Source organism: Rhamphochromis longiceps, linkage group LG3 (assembly GCF_057381845.1).
Source record: "Rhamphochromis longiceps isolate RC_006_pf linkage group LG3, R_longiceps_female_GT1.1, whole genome shotgun sequence".
NCBI classification, from domain to species: Eukaryota; Metazoa; Chordata; class Actinopteri; order Cichliformes; family Cichlidae; genus Rhamphochromis; species Rhamphochromis longiceps.
This window is the reverse complement of record NC_140559.1, coordinates 33945864-33967479: the sequence shown is the minus strand read 5'-3', so window position 1 is coordinate 33967479 and position 21616 is coordinate 33945864. Positions and strand designations below refer to the sequence as shown.

The 21616-nt window shown below is 42.5% G+C and overlaps 2 protein-coding genes and 1 pseudogene across 3 annotated transcripts in view; 1 reads left to right on the top strand and 2 right to left on the bottom strand.

Moving 5' to 3' along the window:
• LOC146674212 (GTPase IMAP family member 9-like) overlaps positions 1-20986 on the bottom strand; it is a 38084-nt gene extending 17098 nt beyond the window's left edge. Inside the window, exon 1 of one of the 2 annotated variants that reach the window (XM_085395093.1) lies at positions 20830-20986. The gene's annotated coding sequence lies outside the window, so the exon portion shown is untranslated. Of the gene's footprint in view, positions 1-15598; positions 15700-20829 lie in introns of those variants that run through there. The other variant, XM_085395087.1, reaches the window with a different exon arrangement.
• On the top strand, positions 1906-13711 carry LOC146674214 (GTPase IMAP family member 9-like). Its single transcript, XM_085395094.1, has 2 exons — positions 1906-1983; positions 12867-13711. The coding sequence occupies exons 1-2, from the start codon at positions 1977-1979 to the stop codon at positions 13682-13684; spliced, it is 825 nt and encodes a 274-aa protein (XP_085251220.1). The 5' UTR covers positions 1906-1976; the 3' UTR covers positions 13685-13711.
• Positions 15692-20827, bottom strand: LOC146674213 (GTPase IMAP family member 4-like; annotated as a pseudogene).
• Positions 20987-21616: the final 630 nt, after the last annotated feature.

Here is a 21616-nt window from a genome sequence, read left to right as displayed (position 1 = left end):
GAAGCTGTTGGCATTATGTTATAATTTGTATTACAGGTTTTATCATAATCACATTAACCTTTATTACAGGTGCAGTTATAACCACTTTAAACTGTTGAGTTTAAATTTATAATCTTAAATGCTTATATGCTGATTATATTGGGTTATTTAAGAAAAGCCCAACTTTGGAGAAGCGAGAGCGAGATGAGCTACCGGAAGCACCTGGCTTGGAGGCAAAGAAGATGTTCTTTCAAACTGTGTCAAAGTCGTTAACGGAACGTTTGTGGTTTTGACTTCTGCATGTATTGTATTTGCTTAACGCAAGAGGGGGCGTAATAATACCCTGATGATATAAAACAACTGCTTGTGTATTGTTAGGGAGAGATCAACGCTGAGTGTGTGACGGTGTTCAGCTCTCCACGCGTGTGTTCATTAAAATCATTGTCTGACCTAACCCTTCTGGACCAGTGTTGTGATTTGAATTCCTCCTGTATCCCTCCTCAATATTTGAACCCGTAACAATATTTTCACTAGAGGGACATGTTTTAGTGAACCAGCTGCTGCCAATTTCTACACCTCACCACAAAAATACTGTGAAGAAGAAATCTTCCCTATATTCATCCACTCAGATGAGGACTGAAAAGTTGACCATATTTCGTCTTGTCATCATGTAAAATCTCAGGGGCTTCAAATTGGTTTGTTCACAAAGTTTGCCAACAGTGTCAATTTTTCTGCAGATATTCTCTCCTGCAGTATTTCACTGTCTCGCCATCCCTTCACATTGCTTGTGGAACACACCTGATGGACCACAGAGCGGTCCTTTGGTTTTTGATCTTACTTTCCATACTGCAATTTTATATCTTAGGTTCTGCAGAAGAGTCTCTTCATCCGTGCTGTACTTAGTTTGTTGACAGAAGGACTTCGTCCACGTTAGAATAGTAACAATACAGACAGATTACAATATGACATTTCAAAACATATGTGCACTTAACAAGTTATGTTTAATGAACCTGAACATAATTACAAGAGTTAACATTAAAGGCTTGCATATACGACTTCTGCTATTCTACAAGTCAATTGCCTTCTCAACCCCAGTGTTTTATGCTATCTTGTTCTTTCACTTACTGAATTTTACACATACTTTGTCTTGTTGCGTGTGCGTGATGTCCTCTTGTGAGACCTCTCGTGACCACAGGAAACATTCTAAATCCTCCTCCATGTCTGCTCTGTGGACACTTCTCATTCCTAATGGACAGAAACAGACCCGTTTTTAAAAAGTAGCAGGATCTCTAACTCAGGATCTTGCAAAACTTTTGTGAGATCTCGCAAGAGTTCATCTTAATTTTTTTCCCTCAAATATCCCTTTCGGGGCTCTGTATTATGTAATAAATGCAGCTGTAATATTTCCTCTGAGACATTAAAATATTAATTGTTATAAAAGAACTCATTAGTAAAGTACAAGTACCTGTACCATTGTTTTGAGTATTTCTGAATATTGCTCTCACATTCATATACATCGAATGATTGTGGACAGTTATTTTTCTATTTCAAATCATTTTTATTTTTTTAATTGTGAGGAAAGTTCCACTGTTCTAAAAATTAACCAACATTATTTTAAGATTTTTGAATTAATTACTTATTAATTACAAATAACTGAGCATCACTAAAACATTTATTATCATTATCATTATTATCATTTAGGAAGACAGTTTAGTCTTTGCTAACTTCCAGTGGAGAGATATGCATGACAAAAAATAATTCTGCTTTAATAAAATTGTAATTTAAAATTTGTAGCCTAATCATAATTTAAGTTTCCATACAGCTACAGATTTTAAACACAGCCCGTCAACTGCTTGTTGTTTTGGTGTATTGCAGCTTAAGACAGAAACAGAAAGTGAAACAGAACTACAGAGTCCAACAGCAGAGAGGAAACACCGACATCACAGTTTACCATTAATTATAAGCTTCAGGCACAACTACCGCTGATTACCTTCATCATGGATGGTAAGTTGGTTAACTTCTTTTTTATGCACTGAGCAATGAATTTAGACGTACACAGACATGCATACAAGTGCCTGTAGTATCATTCAGCACCAGTGTAAACAGTCTGATTATTTTCAAGTCTTTCTTAAAGCAGTGCAAACGTGTTCATACCTCAAAGGATGATTAACATTAAATTATTCCTCCATATCTAATCTTATTTATACTGTTATACTGTAGCTAACAGGCTACACAGTGGGCTGTGTTTTGACATCCTAGCTAAAACATGTTCCTCGCTTTGTTTATGCTCATTTCTCCTCAGTGTGCTATGGCAGCCATCTTAGATAAACAGTAAGTGTTTCATTTAGGAGCACTACTGAAGATAAATTTTTTTTTTTTTGGAGGGGGGGGGGGGGGGGGGGGGGGTATTAATCCACTTTTTTACCATTTCACTAAAATATGAACCTTTATGTTGCATCTTCAAAAAATAAAAATACAATAATTGAGCCTTACACCGGAGTATCGTTGCACTGGTTTACTGAACCTTCTTTTCAGGGCATGTACAGAACATGAGCATCCATTTTCTACTGCCTCCTACAGGACACACACTTCTTCCACTTCCTTACACATTAATGTAACACAGAACTAATACTGCCTCTCCTGGCATTACCATTGTAACAACACACTCATTCTGTTTCTTTCAGAAGATTAACAGGAACTTAGGATGTAGGTAGCCTATCTATGAATAATAACTGTTATGTATACTCATATATTTATATAACCACTTATTTCTTGCGATACCACATCTCCTCCCCCCTTAAGTCAACAACTCCCTTGACTTACAAAATAACTGTTTATCTAAAGAATGCTTAACAAGCAATCAACATGTAATTAAGGTAACCATACAACCATACAACTGTACATAGGTTTCCATGTTTCTCTTCTTTTTTTTTTTCTAACTAGGAAGGTACGTCCTTCCTGTGAGATCAGAGCGCATTGTTGCTCTATTTCTGGAAGATCTCACACTACCTAACAAAGTCCTTTAAAGTCTCTGGTGGACGTCTCTCTCTCTGGGAACGTCGCAACACGGGTGTCACTGAGGAGTCTCCGGGAGCTGGAGTCTCCGGAGCATAAGGCAACTCCATTGCCGGAGGTTGTGGCGATGTGTCCAACTCCAATGGCAAGCAGCACTCAGGCACTGATTCTTTGTCAAGCAATGGCTCCACTTCCCTGTCTGGTGTACTGGGAACAGTGTCAGCCACTCTTGCTCTCACCTGATCCACGTGCCGCTTCACAGTTTGACCTGATCCAATGGTAACAATGTAAGACACTGGACCCGATGCTCTCACAATGACTGCGGGAATCCACTTCGGGCCATAGGAGTAGTTTCTGATGAAGACCTTGTCTCCTGGTGTGAAACTTCTCAGTCTTTTCTTGGTGTCATGATTTTCTTTCTGTTTCAATTGTTTGTGCTGCACTTTTGTTTTCACATCAGGCATGAGCAAGTCCAAAACTGATCTGAGTCTCCGTGACATCATCAACTCTGCAGGTGATAAACCAGTAGTGGCATGCGGTGTGATGCGATAACTGAACAGAAATCGGGACAGTCTGGTTTGCAAGGTATCACCTTTGACTTTCTTCATCCCCTCCTTAAAGGTCTGGACCGCCCTCTCAGCCAGCCCATTTGAAGAAGGGTGGAAAGGTGCTGATCTTACATGGTCAATTCCATTCTGCTTCATGAATGACTCAAATTCAGCACTTGTGAAACATGTTCCGTTGTCTGAAACTAACATTTTAGGTAGTCCAAACACACTGAAACTCTGGCGCAGTTTCTCTATAGTTACCTGTGATGTAGAGGATTTCACAGGGTAAATGTCCATCCACTTGGAATGAGCATCCACAATGATTAGAAACATCTCCCCGAGGAAAGGCCCTGCATAGTCCACATGGATTCTGGACCATGGTGACTCCGGCCACTCCCAAGGGTGTAATGGTGCAGTAGGTGGTGACTTGGAGTGTTTCTGACACTCCTCACATGCCTGCACTTCTCTTTCAATGTTCTCATCCATCCCTGGCCACCATACATACGACCTTGCCAAGCCTTTCATCTTCGACATGCCTGTATGAGTCTGGTGCAGGAGTTTCAATATTTTGTCTCGGCCTTTGGTGGGAATAATTACTCGGGCTCCCCAGAGCACGCAACCATCCCTCACACTCAGTTCCAGCTTTCTCTGTCGATACGGCTTTAAACAGGCATCGGTCTCAGTTGGCCAGCCTTTTAAGGTGCACTCGTGGACTTGCGACAACAAGACATCCTTAGCTGTCCATCGTTTGATCTGTGCAGTGTCCACTAATGTGTCATCCAGTACATCCATCATCAAAACCTGCTCAGCCATCTCTTGCTCAGGTGCTGAGTCTGGGACCGGCAACCGGCTGAGCGCATCCGCGTTTTCATGATGTTTTCCTGGCTTGTACCTGATGTTGTACTCGTAAGCACTCAATGTCACGGCCCATCTTTGTACTCTTTGTGAGCCCATCTGAGGTATAGGCTTCTTTTCATTGAACAGTGAGATTAGGGGTTTATGATCTGTGTAAATCGTGAAAACTCGGCCATACAAGTATTTGTGAAATTTCTTGATGCCAAATATCACAGCTAGACCTTCTTTGTCAAGCTGAGAATACTTTTTCTCAGCAGGAGAGAGTGTGCGTGACATGAACCCCAAAGGTCTCTCGCTACCATCCTCCATCTTATGTGACAATACGGCGCCTACGCCGTATGGGGATGCATCACATGAGAGAACCAACTCACGGTCAGCAGAATAATGAACTAACACCTCTGCTGAGTTCCACAGGTTCTTAGATTTCTGGAATGCTTCCTCTTGTCTCTTTTGCCATGTCCACCGTACCTCGTGTCTCAAAAGTTCATGTAAGGGTGCCAACAGGGTTGCCAGGTTTGGAAGGAATTTGTTGTAGTAATTTAGCAAACCTAAGTATGCTTTCAGTTCAGTGACATTTGTGGGGGTAGGTGCGTCCATGATTGCTTTAACTTTCTTTTCCACTGGGTGGAGCCCCTGGGCGTCCACTATGTGCCCCAAGTACTCCACTTTCTCTTGCATGAAGGCACACTTGCACCTCTTTAACCTCAACCCAGCTTCCTCCAACCGGGTCAACACCTCATCCAGGTTCTGTAGATGGCTTACTTCATCCACTCCAGTCACTAAGATGTCATCTAAATACACCGCTACCTGAGGTATCCCCTTCAAAAGACTTTCCATGGTCCTCTGGAATATTGCTGGAGCAGAGGCCACTCCAAAAGGCAATCTGTTATACGTGAACAGCCCCCGAGATGTGTTTACTGTCACGTACTTTTTCGATTCGTCATCCAAGAGGATTTGCTGGTAAGCGTGGCTCATGTCTAATTTTGAGAACTGCTTACCCCCGGACAGTGTGGCAAACAAGTCCTCCATTCTGGGTATGGGGTACTGCTCCAGTGAAGCCACGGTATTTACAGTAAGCTTGTAATCCCCACACAGTCTTATTGTCCCTGTGGGCTTCAGGAGTGGCACTACTGGTGCCGCCCATTCAGCATATTTCACTGGCGAGATGATGCCTTCTTTCAACAGTCGGTCTATTTCCTCGTCGACTTTTGCTCGCATAGCAAAGGGGACAGAACGCGGACGGAAGAAGCGTGAGGTGGCATCACTTTTCACATGAATAGCAGCTTTCATTCCTTTCAGGGTGCCCAACTCCTCTTTGAACACATTCTCATGTTTACTTAACACTTGCTGAAGTGTTTTTTCTGTTGTTTTGACTTGGTGCAGCTTTCTGTTGTTAGGACTGTTTTTCACTTCACCCCAGTCCAATTTAATTTCCTCGAGCCAAGCTCGACCTAGCAAGCTGGGGCCGTCGCCTTTGACCACCACCAGGGGCAGATGTTTTTTCTGCTGCTTGTATTTGACGCTGACTCGTGTTGCACCAATCACCTTAACAGGATCCCCTGTATAAGTTTCGAGCTTGATTTTGATGGGCTGCAGGCTGGGGGGCTTGCTGTCTTTCCCTGTTTCTCTGAATGTTGCTTCATTCATGACTGTTAGGCAACATCCAGTGTCTATTTCAAAGTTCACCTTTTTCCCATCAATTTGCATATCCACAGTGTAGGGGTCTACTCTTCTTAAGTGTACCACACTGCCACGCCCTAACTTGAACAGTTTTCTGTTGTGCCCTTGACTGCACTTGACACAGTTCAACATGAAAGAGTCATCTTCAGAGCTATCAGTTTTGTTGTTATCTGCTTTCTCGCCCACATTGTGAGTACTGTAGTGTGAACTCTGCTTTTTTTCTTTCTTTACATATGTCGATCCATACTTTTTCTGGTTCAGTTTAGTCTTGCTTCTACAAGCTCTAGCTATGTGTCCCACTTTACCACAAGCATGACATTTTTCTTGTTTGTACTTACAGTCTGCTGCTGTGTGCTTGGTTCCTTTGCAACGATAACACTCTTTATTTTCTGCTTTAAAGGTACGACTCTCCTGTTGTCCTCTAGTGAGACTGAAACATTTTGCTGACGCCCCTGAGGTCTGCAGGTCCTGTGCATTTTTATTTGCAGTCTCCATGGCTACTGCAATTGACAGAGCCTTGTCAAAAGTGAGATCTATTTCTGACAAGAGACGTCTCTGAATTCGGTCATCCTTAATTCCGCAGACGATCCTATCTCTCAACATCTGTTGTAACGTGTTGCCATAGTTACAATCCTGTGCCAGGCGACGCAGCTCCGCTACATATTCCATGACAGTTTCATTCGGCTTGCGGGAGCGAGAGTCGAACTTATACCTTTGCACAATTTCACTGGGCTTCGGATCGAAGTGATTTTTCATCAGAAGCACCAGCTCTTGGAAGGTTTTGTCTTTGGGCTTGGCCGGGCTGAGAAGGTTTCGCATCAAGCTGTACGTCGCTGCTCCGACGACACTTATTAATATCGCTCTTTGTTTCTCTGCATCGTCGATCCCGTTAGCTGCGAAAAACTGCTCGAGTATTTCCGTATACTCGTCCCAAGTCTGATTCTTTGGATCGAACGCTACTAGCGTGCCAATTGTAGCCATTTCCGCTTCGAGGTCACTGCCTTCTATTTCCAGCCGAAAACTTTTGCATTCGTCGAAAAGCTAGCCAAACCTGTAGCCGACTCCATCACTTTATTTTCTTCTCTTTTCTTTCAGTCCGATCGCCCAAACTCCTTCCCCCTAAACGTCCTCATCGCCAAAAAGATGTTGCATCTTCAAAAAATAAAAATACAATAATTGAGCCTTACACCGGAGTATCGTTGCACTGGTTTACTGAACCTTCTTTTCAGGGCATGTACAGAACATGAGCATCCATTTTCTACTGCCTCCTACAGGACACACACTTCTTCCACTTCCTTACACATTAAGATAAGATAAGATAGAACTTTATTAATCCCTCGGGTGGGTTCCTCTGGGAAATTCGATTTCCAAAAAAGCACAGCACCGACAGAAGTTACAGAGTTATACACACACACATATATATAAATACAGAGACAATATAAATAAAATATACGAAGGGGATAAATAGAATAAATAGGAATAAAATAAAAATACAAGTGAATTGCACATTTCAAGTATTGAGTCTATTGCACCGTTGACTATTTACAAAAGTATTGCACAAAAGGTATTGCACAGTGAGGTGAAGAGGCACTACAGCTTAGTTGTTCCCTCCTTTGTCCTCCTGTTTCCCCTCCCTCTCCCCTCCAGAGAGGAGTTAAACAGTCTGATGGCGTGTGGGACAAAGGAGTTTTTAAGTCTGTTAGTTCTTGTCTTTGGGAGAAGCAACCTGTCACTGAACAGACTCTTCTGGTTGTTAATGGCCGTGTGCAGAGGATGCCTGGCATTGTCCATAATGTCCATCAGTTTCTTTAATGTCCTTTTCTCTGCCACTGTCACCAGAGTGTCCAGCTTCATGCCGACCACAGAGCTAGCCCTCCTGATCAGTTTCTCCAGCCTGGATGAGTCCTTCTTTGCTGTGCTGCTCCCCCAGCACACCACAGCATAGAAAAGTACTCCAGCAACCACCGACTGGTAAAACATCCTCAGGAGCTTCCTGCAGATGTTAAAAGACCTCAGCCTCCTGAGGAAGTACAGTCGGCTTTGGGCTTTTTTATACAGGTACTCTGTGTTGCATGACCAGTCCAGTTTATTGTCCACCCACAGCCCGAGGTACTTGTACTTGTTGACCACCTCCACCTCCTCCCCCTCTATCTGAACCGGCAGTGGACCTGCTCTAGACCTCCCGAAGTCCACAACCAGTTCCTTAGTCTTTGAGGTGTTGAGTTGCAGGTGGTTTGTGTGACTCCATGCGACAAAGTTCCTCACCAGACTTCTGTACTCCTCTTCCTGATCATCCCAGATACACCCCATGATGGCTGTGTCGTCTGCAAACTTCTGAATGTGGCATAATTCAGAGTTGTAGCAGAAGTCAGAGGTGTACAGGGTGAAGAGAAGAGGGGACAGCACAGTTCCCTGTGGTGCTCCTGTGCTGCTGACCACTGTGTCAGACGTGATGTCCTTCAGCCTGACGTACTGTGGTCTGTCGGTGAGGTAGTCGGAGATCCAAGCCACCAGGCAGGGGTCCACCTCCATCCTGTTCAGTTTTTCTTGAAGCATACAGGGCCGGATGGTATTAAAGGCACTGGAAAAGTCAAGAAACAGGATCCTGACCGTGCCTTTTCCCCCATCCAGGTGTGAGTGGGCTCTGTGTAGGAGGTACAGGATGGCATCCTCCACTCCGACACCCGCCTTGTATGCAAACTGTAGTGGGTCCTGGGCATGTTGTACCTGTGGTCGGAGGAGGTTGAGGAAGAGCCGCTCTAGAGTCTTCATAAGATGTGACGTCAGTGCCACCGGTCGGAAGTCATTCAGCTCATTGGGCCGGTTCTTTTTGGGGACCGAGACGATGCAGGATGTCTTCCATAGGGCGGGCACTCTCCCCAGTCGCAGACTGAGGTTGAAGACTCGTTGTAGCGGCTCCCCAAGTTCAGCAGCACACGCCTTTAGCATCCTAGGACACACCTTGTCTGGGCCTGCTGCCTTTCTGGGGCGAAGCTTCCTCAGTTGTCTCCTGACCTGATCCACTGTGACACTGGGAGATGTTTGGGAAGAGGGGAGGGGGGCAGATGTCTTGCTGCTGAGAGAGGGATTGGAGGAGGGGGGTGTCATGGTGTCAGGAAGGGGGGGAAGCGAGGGAGGTAGGAGAGTGGGGATTGGACTCTGTAGTGAAGGTGAGGGTGGGGGGGTTGTGGGCTGGTCAAACCTGTTGAAGAAGTTGTTGAGTTCGTTTGCCTTCTCCACAGTCCCCCCCACTGTGCTTTTCTTGGTGTTGTGGCCTGTGATGGTTTTCACACCATTCCAGACCTCCCTCATATTGTTCCTCTCCAACTTCTGCTCCACCTTCCTCCTGTAGGTGTCCTTTGCTTCCCTCAGGCAGCATTTCACCTCCCGCTGTGCTGCCTTCATCTCCTCCTTCACTTTGCTCCTGAAAGCCTTCTTCTTCATGTTGAGGACAGCTTTGACTTCCTGTGTTACCCACGGTTTGTTATTAGGATAACACCGTACCGTCTTAGCAGGGGCGACCGTGTCCACACAAAAGTTGAGGTAGTCTGTAAGACAGTGTGTCGCCCCCTCTATGTCCTCACCATGTGGGCTCAGGAGCACATCCCAGTCTGTGGTGTCATAACAGTCCCTCAGAGCATCCTCCTTTTCTGGGGTCCATCTCCGGATGGAGCGCGTTGTGACCGGCTGCCTTTGGACGAGGGGTGTGTATTGTGGCTGTTGGTAAACCAGGTTGTGGTCTGACTTCCCTAGTGGGGGGAGGGGGGTGGCTCTGTATGCATCTCTCACATTAGCATACAGTAGGTCAATTGTCCTGTTGCTTCTTGTGGGACAATTCACAAACTGGTGAAAAGCAGCCAGAGTAGAGTCCAGTGTGGCATGGTTAAAGTCTCCAGATATAATAATGAAAGCCTCGGGGTTTTGTGTCTGAAGTCTTGCTGTGACTGTGTGTATTTTCTCACAGGCAGCTGTTGCGTCGGCCCTCGGAGGGATGTAAACACACACACAGATCACATGACTGAACTCCCGAGGTAGATAATATGGCCGCAAGCTAACAGCTAGCAGCTCCAGGTCCGGACGGCATACCGAAACTTTAACGGAGACGTGTCCAGGGTTACAGTATCTGTTGTTAACGTAGACAATGAGTCCCCCACCTCTGCTTTTTCCGCTGGCCTGCGTGTCCCTATCGGCTCTCACGGGTGTGAAACCGCATAGGTCTACGTTAGCCTGCGGCGTTAGCTCGGTTAGCCACGTCTCCGTGAAGATAAACAAGCTGCACTCACGGTATAGTCTGTGGTTGTTCAGAGCGCACAGTTCGTCAATCTTATTCTGTAACGAGTTCACGTTGCCCATGATCACTGTCGGGATTGATGGTTTGAATCGCCTCCGGTGATCCGCTCTCCTCGCTCCAGCTTTGCAGCCTCTGTAGCTCCTCTTTAGCTCGGCCGGGATGTTGTGTCGCATGCCGGTCTGTCCCTTTGTTTTTAGTGTCAGCAGCTCCGCTCTCGAATAGATGAAGGAACTGGTTCCAGAAGTTTTAAAAAGTGCATTATCCATCTTGTATCGCTATATCTAAGAGGTATAAGTAGAAGAAGGTGAAAAAAAGTTTGAAAAGCCTAGTCTAAAAAGTTAAAGTTAACAAAAAGGTGCGGTGTTGCAGAGCTACTTGGAAAGGCTGCCGTCACTCCAGCGCCATCTTGAACATTAATGTAACACAGAACTAATACTGCCTCTCCTGGCATTACCATTGTAACAACACACTCATTCTGTTTCTTTCAGAAGAATAACAGGAACTTAGGATGTAGGTATCTATGAATAATAACTGTTATGTATACTCATATATTTATATAACCACTTATTTCTTGCGATACCACACTTTATATTTTGTAAGTTAAGATTTTAAGTAAAAGAAATTGTAGAAAATTATTGTAAACACATTTTAACATAAAGTTAAACATGAGCTTTATTTGGACAAAAAAAGCACATAGAAAAACAGAAGAAACAAGTAAGAGTGTGTTTTATGTATACCCTAAAGTATAGTAAGTAAATATAATCTAAATATGAATAATATAAGTAGATGGTTGAATAGATAAACAGATAGTGGAGGGGGGGTTATTATGCCCACTGATATTAACCTGTTGCTGCAGGAATAATAATGCTGGTGGAGCTTTGCCTTATGTTTCCTCTTCCTGATTAGCCTTTACTAATGTCCCTTTTTTTAATGTAACTTTATATATTTTTAGTTAAAGTGGCAATCTTTACACATAATAATAAAAGCAATTATTATTGAGATTAAAACTTAATGTAAAGAGAGTCAGTCTCCAGCATGTCTGTATCTAAACAAAAAGTAGTTAACTAAATCAAAGAACAATTGACATTGAATAGTTTATAAAATAAAGAATATATCTGTATAAAACAATTGAATGTCAAATACAATCCATTGTCATTCTGTACCCACACGTAAATTCTTTTAAATGTATAATAATAATAATAGATTGGATTTATATAGCGCTTTTCAAGGCACCCAAAGCACTTTACAATGCCACTATTCATTCACTCTCACATTCACACACTGGTGGAGGCAGCTACAGTTGTAGCCACAGCTGCCCTGGGGCAGACTGACAGAAGCGAGGCTGCCATATCACGCCATCGGCCCCTCTGGCCAACACCAGTAGGCAAGTAGGGTAAAGTGTCTTGCCCAAGGACACAACGACCAGGACAGAGAGCCCGGGGATCGAACCGGCGACCTTCCGGTTACAGATGCAATTCCCAACCCCCTGAGCCACGGTCGCCCCAATGACCTTCACTTTGAAGCGTTGTTGAATTCATCCATGTTGTTAAAAGAATTTCAATCATTCCTAGAAGCTTGGCAAAATAAAGCAACTGGACTTCTGTAAGTTTAGTAAAAAAAAAAATAAATAAATAATCCAGGAGACTTCTTTAGCTCCAATAATTAAATAACAACTCCAGCTGCTTGCTGTCCAAGTTTCTTAGTCTACCATGAGCTGGACGACTGAGGACGTACACAGACTTGTCCGATTATTATTGCCATTACTACCCAAACCTTCAGTGCTTTAAACACTTTGGCTAAAGACCATCCCAGAGAAACATCAAGTGTAATCTCAGTTACATGATGAATATAGTTATGAATTTCTGTCCAATATACTTGCATTTCCAGGCATGTCCACAATGAGTGTAACATTGTGGACATGCCTTTCGCAACGCGAATATAGTTTTTGTGTGTGTCACACCTTACATGTAAGTATGGTTTTGATTTCTTCTGGTTGTGTGGTAGGATGTTATCATTAATCCGCTGAGTGTAAAGAACTTTAGTAGGTGGTAAAACACACTGGGACAGTAAGACTAGTGAATTATTTGAGTGAAAGGTGGTGTTAAATGAAAATATATCTATCAAAACAGCTCAGTGGGAAGAAAAAATAAAACAAAACAACCAAAAACTGAAAGTTGCCGTGTGGACAGGAATAAGAATAATTGAATAGAATAATTCTTTAATTGTCCCACAAGGGGAAATTTGGGTGTAACAGCCGCAAGAAAGACACAAACAAACAGTACACAAGACACAGAACAGAAACATACACAATTTTTACATATTTAATAAAGTTAAACAGGAACCAAAACACAGAGCTGCAAAACTGGAACTCACTTTAAGTGACACCATCTGCTAAAAACAGGAATCAAAAACCAATAAAGGAGACAATTTACAAACAGCACAATTAGGCCTACAGTCAGACAAGTGTTAAAAGTGTAACTAATCTTTTTTTCTTCTAGTTCCAAACACAACGAGGATCGTCCTGCTGGGGAAAACTGGAGCTGGGAAGAGCAGCCTGGCTAACACTATATTAGGAAGGAATGAGTTCAAAGTCCTAAATTTTTCAGACTCACAAGCAAATGTTTGTGAAGCAAAGTCTGGATCTGTCGTTGGAAGAAATCTCACTTTGATTGACACTCCTGGTTTTTTTAGCCCAGGATTTTCAGAGCAGGAGCTGAAGCATGAGATACAAAGCTGTGTCACAAAGTGTCCTCCTGGTCCTCACGCTTTCATTATTGTGCTCAGAGTGGAGAAATTCACAGAGCAGGAGACGGCTGTCATCAGGAAACTGCAGGAGTGTTTTTCTGCAGATGTATTTAAATATTCTACAGTTGTCTTCACGGATGGTGACCAGTTACCTGACAGAATGAGCATCAAGGAGTTCATCACAAATAATAAGCCTCTGAAAGATCTGGTAGACAAGTGTGGTGGTCGGTGCCACGTTGTAGATAATAAGTACTGGAAAAACCAGCAGGACGATTACAGGAACAACCAGTTCCAGGTGACACAGCTGGTCAACACAATAGAGAACATGCTGATGGAAAATGAAGGAGGCAGCTACACCACTGAGATGCTGAAAGACTGGCAGAGACAACAAGAAGAGCGCAGTAAACCATCATCATTATCAGCCTCTCTCCACAGAGTCTACAGGCTTTTGACCAAATACACAACCAAAAAATCTGTCAAAGTCCTGGTAGGTGTAGCTGTGATCGTTGGTGCACTGCTTTTTTTAAAAAGTGTGACCACATCGCAGAGCACTGCAGCAACTGCAACGTAAAACACACACACTGATGTCACAGAGAGAGAAAAAGAAAGAACAAAGATTTTTACATGAACTTTGTTCTGTGTGTTTATTTTATTTTATACGATTGTAGATTTGTGTCACGCAAGTGATTTGAATTGTCATGAACAGGTCGACTAAATAACATAGTATTGTTTGAACTATGCAGTGTTTCCAAATATTTTCTGTATCTTTGTTTATCACATTTGAACATTTTACTTAATGTGGTGTATACACATGTACCTGTTTATTTATTCATTATTAAGAAAATGAACCTTTAAACAAACTGTTTTTGTTGATCACATAAACCAAGAAAGGAACAAAAATGGAAATAATCTTTTGACCTTTTAAAGGAGGTCAAAAGAGTCTAACTAGTATATCTAGTTATACTTATTTTAAACAGTTTAAACAACAGTCTTACATTATTATTTAAAGACTACATAAATCTTCATCTTTAAAAAGCGTGTTAGTAAAAAAATCAGCTCTTCTAATAAAGCACAGTGTATCATTAGCATTTATCAAAAGAAGCCTTTTACCTCTGACGTCAACAAGACTTTAGCGTCCTCCAGTCTTGGTCCAGCTGAAGTCTTCAGTGTATGCTATCTGCAGTTTAAAGTAAGACTTGTAGATGCATGTTGGACTAGTTGGTTTGCTCGTTCTTTAGGGTGCAAGAGGTCCTCAAATTTTGGATGAAGTGTAATTAGAATATTGCCCAGGTTACATACAGATAATTAGTATCTCTTCTGTGGGTCACTAATAGTTATTTCGGATGGATGGATGGATAGATAGATAGATAGATAGATATTTTTGCTGTATTGCAAAAGCCTGTCTTATCTCCACACATGACATTTTCATCGAGGTGAAGGAACAAGTTTAGCAAAACAATAAACGTTGAGAGGAAGACAAACAAGATAACAAGATTAAAGATTTCATTGCCCTCACTTCAGATTTACTGTAAAAGTGTTAAGGTCTCAGTTTACTTTCCTTTTTTTGTCACAAATAAAGAGCTGATAATATCGATTTTCTTTTCCTATGATTGTGTTTCCTCCTGCACTCGTTCCAACTCCACTTTTTTTCCAGCAACAAAAATAATTTTTTAGTCTGTGTTTTTTTTTTAATGTTAATGTTGGCCATTAACATAGCATTGTCCTTTTTTTTTTTTTTTTTTTTTTACTGTTGATGAAGTCGACAGCAAAAAAGTAAAGAAAATTACTCCAATATTAAATCTGGATCTTTATATTCTTTTACTGACAGATAAAAACCCGACTCAGTTGTCAATTTAAAATTATTCATTTATTCATCTTCCGGAAGAGAGAGCCGTGCACAGCCCAAAGCCAGTTGCAGATTTCTAGCATTAGAAGCCAAAAATGTGTATCATATAGGTGTTATTTTGGTCATTAGCACGTCACACATAGTTTAGATCAAAACAACTCTTTCTGGCCTGACTTGATGTGTGTGTGTGTGTTACTTAGTTAGGCTTTTTCTGTCTGGTTTCCTGTTCTTAATATATTGCCTCTGCAGCTCTGCACTTCCTGTATTTCTAGTCTGGCTGAGAACTTGGTTTGTGAGTAAAAGCTGGCCTTCTTTTATACAGGCCTTTATTATTAAAATGGATAAAACAATATAATCAGAAAATAAGCACTAAGAATATATATTTATTCTTTAACACCAGTTACTGAAATGGGCAGAAGGAAACCCGAACGAAAGAAGGGAAAGTCAAAGTAGCGCTTCTGTAATGTAGCCCTGGGAAAAAAATAATAACAATCTTGACAAATCAAAGTTACATACTGATCAAAAAGTGCTGCCCGATTTTCAAACAAAGTGGCCAATAGGAGGCTTCTGTAGCTCCAACCTATGAATACTGTTTACTACCAGGTAAAATAATTAAACATACGTCACACAAACACATACCAGCAATCGATGGAGAGAAGGCTTCAGACGAAACGATCCGCAGGTGATCTATACAAAGACATGAGGAGCATCAGTCAACAAGAATATGGCCAATTAGGACAACAGGGACACGTGACTCCTACCTGTGACAGCTGGGAAGGTCAGGTGATCAGAAACCCGAGTTTGATCTGGATGTGCACAGAAACAGGTGATCGATGGAGGGATGCTCAGATGACAGCTAATATTTATACTAGCAATGTAACTGGCCACTAACCAGTGATTGAAAATGCAATGTTAATGTCTCCCCAGGTTCTCTCCAGGTACTCCAGTATCTGAGAGCTACTGTATTAATGTACTGATGACTCCAGGGACAGAATTAAACCAAAGGCAAAACTTTGTTTTCTGTTGCTGACAAAATAAAATCCATGGATACAAACTGAAGTCACACTGGGGGAGAAAACAGGAATAATGGAAGACAAAAGGATGTCAGGATGAAGGGCTCTATATACACAGACGTTGATTAGAGGACTGGGGAAATTTATTGTACACATGTACTGAAAAATGAAACCAATTTAAACCCACACCCAGCAGCATGAATTATTACAAATGTATTATTAAGGATTATCACAGAACATTTACCACAAAACAACAAGTGAAATTCACAAGCAACCAAGCAAGACTTGCCTTAGCCAAACAAAGTAATCAAGAATTAATACAGATATGTGCTGTTCAAATGTGACACTTTAAAATGGTAATAAAATGATGATAAGGAGTTTAGAGCATTGCACGTGTCTTGAAATGTGTTCATCTTTTTCTAAATGATTAACACATTCTGTTTTAGGGTTTGTGAGAGTTCTTCCTGCTTCTACAGCTAGTACACCAAGAGCCTCAGCTGTGTTCATAACTGCCTCTATTATTGAATCTGCTTTATCAGCTTCACGATATCCTATGGAACCTCCACCTATTGCTCCTGCAGTAGCAGCAAGCTGTGCAACTGTATCCAATTTAACACCAGTCGTTGGAAGTTCTCCCTGTGTTGCCACTCCTGTCACTACGGCACTTGCTGGTATTTTTACTGGTATTTTCAAAGTCCTCGGCATTTTAACAACGTTTGCAATCATTCCCGGCACACCAAGCAGTGCTCCCAACAACAGCCCTGTGGTAACACCAGCAGCCATCTTGAGAATATTGTAGACTCTGTTCTCTGCCTCCTCTCTGATTTCTTCCTGTGACATGTTTGTTGATGACGATCTAATGCTCAATTCAATTCAATTTTATTTATATAGCGCCAAATCACAACAAAAGTCGCCTCAAGGCGCTTCATAGATAATGCTCTTGCTGTTGTTGTATTGCCTTCTCCACTTCTTGCAGCATCTCATTTGTGTAACAGCCTCTGCCATTGTTCCTCACCATCTCTTATTGTGTTGAGCAGGTTTTCCCTCTGTAGCTGGTTGTTTCTGTATTCATGCTGTGGGTTGTTCCAGTATTTGTTATCAAAGACGTGGCAGCGCCCACCGCATCTCTCTAACAACTCACGTAGACGGTTGTTGCCCCTGCAAAACTTTTCAATCTGCATTCTTTCAGGAAGATCGTCACAGGCAAGCACAGCATACCTGAAAGTTTCTTCAGAAAAAGACTATGATAGAAGACTATGAAGACTATGATATTGGTAATAACCTCATTCTCCTCATTCTCAGGATCTGTGAATCTCTCCAGTTTCAGTAAAATAAGAAAAGCGTGAGGTCCAGGAGAACACTCTACGACACTCCTTGTAATCTCATTCCTCAGATCCTCTTCAGACGTGCGATCGTCAATTATAGAGACAGATGTTCCATTCACCAATCTGGTAGCTTCTCTACACTGACTTGTTCCAGGGTTTTCAGCATGACCCATCTCAAACACCATCTCTCCAAATATGGTGTTGGCCAAGCTGCTTTTCCCCATTTCCAGATTTTCCCAGCAAGATAATCTTCAAGTGTTCTGCAAATAAGAGAATATTTCTTTTTAAAAAGTAGCCTATTTTAGTCCCAGTCAAAGTTAATCTGACTAAATACAAATTTCACTTATTAAATCATGATTTCATATATAAGGGGAGAAACCAAACATGCAAACATACTTAGTTTTCTTTATTTACAGCTCTTTTTACATAGAAATGTTTTGAGCTGATAAAATGAGGCATTCTTCTACGTTACAGTACTCGAGTGATCACAACATTTTGAAAACTGTTTTTGTCCTCACCAATTATAACTTTAAGATCTTATGCTGGGCTTACACTGTGCGATTTTTTCAGTCGCGCGATTCAGCTCCTGCTCAAACTGTACGATTGACTCGCAGGGGTTAGAAGTTCATAGGTCACGATGCAGGGTCTCACACTATACGACCCGATGCTCTGATGTGACCCGAGTGCTCACACTGTGCGTCCATAAAATGAAGGTTATAACAGAAATTCTGTCGCTCGCTCTCTCTGTCTTTCACTCACACAGACACGCCACCACCATCAACTTTGCTAAATTGCTAATGAAAAACATTGATCAGGCAGCTGTGATTGAGCAGCGATGTAGATCCAGCTATTTTCACGGTTGTTGTGTCGTGATAATTTTGTGAGGCCACATCGAAAAGGCTCGGATGAGCTTTCCAAAGTTCTACAAGTTGTGCCTCCATCGCTTGTGTCCAGATCACACGCTGCACTGCCGTGCTGCGCCGTCTTTTTCGCTGACATTTGTGTTTGCGCGTGCGCAGTGTGACAAACTGCGGTGACACCCTCACGACGGTGAGGTGCACCCTATCTATAAAATATGAACATGTTACTAAAGGCCGCTGAAGTTGAGCATAGAGGATCCCTTACTTAGTGTGGCATTAGACTGCCACCTATTATGGCCTTCATGGATAACCAGTAGGATGACAGAGTACCAAGGTGGAGCATGCTCCAGCACCCCACAAAGGGACTCCAAGAAGACTGGGTACTCTGAGCTGTCTTCCGATGAAACTACAGACTGTCACGACCGGGTGGCCAGACACAGGTAAGTGGACTCAAATGCAGACACCACACGGCGGCTCGGAGGTATAGTGCAAACGAACAATTTATTTGGCACTCAAAAATGGCACACATGGTAACATGGTAGACTAATGTGCCTGTGTTAATTCAGCTCCATATTATTGTGTGAAGTTGCACTGGGTTGGGAGTGGTTTTGTGTGTGTGTGTGTGTGTGTGTGTCACATTTTTGGTGAGCCAATGGCTGGAATGGGGTTGGACTAATTAGAGGCAGGTGTACTTGATTGCACTGATACACTGGTCTACTTATAGCCCACACTACAAACACTGCTGTGTCGTTTTGTCTCTCTGTGCAGGTATGTAATGTGATGAAATCAGATATGTTTGGGATGGATGGATTTTGTGCTATGAATTCTATAGTGAAAGTGTCGTTTTGTCTCTCTGTGCAGGCCAGGGCCTATTATATGCCACAGCCTAAAGGTAGCAGAGTTGCAGAGGCTGGAGTGACCACTGGCTATATGCTTGCAGGGTGGTGGGTCTCCAAGGACAACTTCTAACCCTGTTACAGGCAACACGTGGAGTGCAACTGGCCGTGTGGCATAGCTGGCTCTGGCCTTGGGACTGTGTGTTTTTTATATAATTCATAAATGGGACACTGGACTGTTTTATCTTTTATCTCTTGATATTTTTTTTTGTCAATAAATTATCTTTTAGAATTTTATTGACTCATCTTTTTGCCCACGACCGAGACGGTTGGTCAGACCTAGAATCTTTCTTTGGGTGTGTTACACCATGGACGAGGTATAAGAAACAAAAACGCTAATCGTGAACTAAGGGCGAGAGGGAAAACAGACCTCTGAACATTGGCTACCTACTATCAAAGTTTCTGATTATGGTACTTAGAATCTGTAGCTACAAACCCACTGTGATTAGCAAGGGCTAGCAGATAAGCTGTCACCAGGAATGCAGAGAAAGTAAACAAGTCTTGGCTAGACCAAAATAATTGTTAAACCAATAAACAAGAATCACACTGCATGTGCAGCAGCAAAGCCAAAAGGAAATAGTCTCTTTATCGGGCTGGGCACGTTATTTGGGATTTTCCGGAGCAGGCATACAAGGTACAGGGTCACAGGGTTTCTCTGAGTCACTGTAGGCCTAATGAAAGGAGTGTAGAGTCAATGCGTGCCCCACGCAGCAGTCCAAGAAGTGGTGGCAACAAAATTCAGACTTACTTGTCTGGGTTGACGGCGAGGCTAGGAGGGGATTAGTGGTCCGAGTGAGGCTAAACAGGTTCGTGTACACTCACTGTGAAGTGTAGGGCAGGGAGGCAGGCGAATAGCGCCGAGAATAGTAGCAGGCCAGCGACGGGGAGTGAGTGGTTACAGGCAGCAAGATCCAATCCACTGTGAAGCTGCAGAGGCAAGTAGACAGGGTTAGCGTGACAAAAACAGGGTTTACCGAGCTAACGTGGGTTAGCTGACGTTCCAACAAGGAATGTTTCAGAACGCTGGTCTTAAGAGCCTCCCAACAAATTACACACAGGTGCCACAAACGAGGGGTGTGGTGACTCTGCCCAGTGATGGATTTACTGACACGCAAGAAAACACAGCACTCACCCGGACCATGACACAGACGACAATCAGGATCTGTTTCCCAACCCAAAGGCGCAGGGAACAAACCCTCTCGTCCACCGGGAGAAACCCCAACGTACAGGCAGTAAGCCGAGGGGATACTAGGATACCCACCCCAGCCCGCCGCTTCTCACCAAGGGCAACTCCAGACTGAGACAGAGTCCAGCCCCTCTCCAGGAGACTGGTGCTAGAGCCCAAGGCCGTGTGTTGAGGTCAGCCTGACTAGCCAGTACCTCTCAACCTCACGCACTAATCCAAGCTCCTTCCCACCAGAGAAGTCACTTCCACTTTCCAGTCACTAAATGTGTGCAAGCTGTACAAACCACAGGGGGAAGTTTTTGCATAGATACATTTTACATATTGCAGCAATGAAGCAACTCAAAATTGTTTGACAGGAATTTTTGATGCCTATATTTCCTCTTTGTTCAGATTGTACCAAATGCTGAGAAAAACATTGTTATGTTAATAATGAAGAGAATTTGTTAGAGGAAGAGATCCAACAAGGACATAAACAAAAATAATAGCTAAACTGAGTTTTTGCATTTTTTTTTTATTCTTACATAAAATTAATGTTATAGATTAGTCTTTTTAAATGTACTTACCAAGGTGTTTGTATATCCTGGCCATGCCTGTCTTTTACGGGCAGTTGATGTGTGATTTTCTGTCTCTGCTGATGTTCTGCTTTTCAATAGTATAGTTTCATCTTTATCCTTCTGAACTGTTTGTATCTGTGGAAACGTGGCAGAAATGTGAGGCAAACAGGTCAGAAGGAAACAGAAAAAGTTAAAAAGACAGGTTGAACAAACACTGAAACATTTTTTCTTCTTTGCCTCGTCCGTCCCCCTTTGTCCTTTGATAGTGTTGTCTTGTCATTTGTGTCACACAGAGCATCAGTGGTGCCTTTAGAAATCTGTTCTTTCTGCACTCGAAGTCTTGACACAATCCATAATTGGTTGGTTTAAACTCAATTCAATTCAAATTTATATAGCGCAGAATCACAACCTTACGATTACTAGGTGAGCCTAGATGTTGTAACAAATTCTATGAATCTGATTTCAAACTGACTCAATACCAAACACACGTTCTTCCAGCTCCATCACTTGTATGTAATGCTGCACATTACATTTTAAGAAGTGCGCCCCTGTGTGAAGAAACACTGAGCTGATTTGCACCATAAAAAAGACGAGAACCTACAAAATCAAATTGACGTGGTTAATGAACGGCTCCAGATCTATCAAACTTTCAAGGAAAGATGCCTGAAACTGGAGTCTGAGGGAAAAGGCCAAGCAGGTAGATCACTGTTTATAGTCATACTAAGGCCGTGAATAATCATCACAAGGAAGCAAACTGGAGATAGAAGTGACATTAAAAAAAAAGTGGTTAATGTCTTAATGAAAAAACATATGGGATGACTCA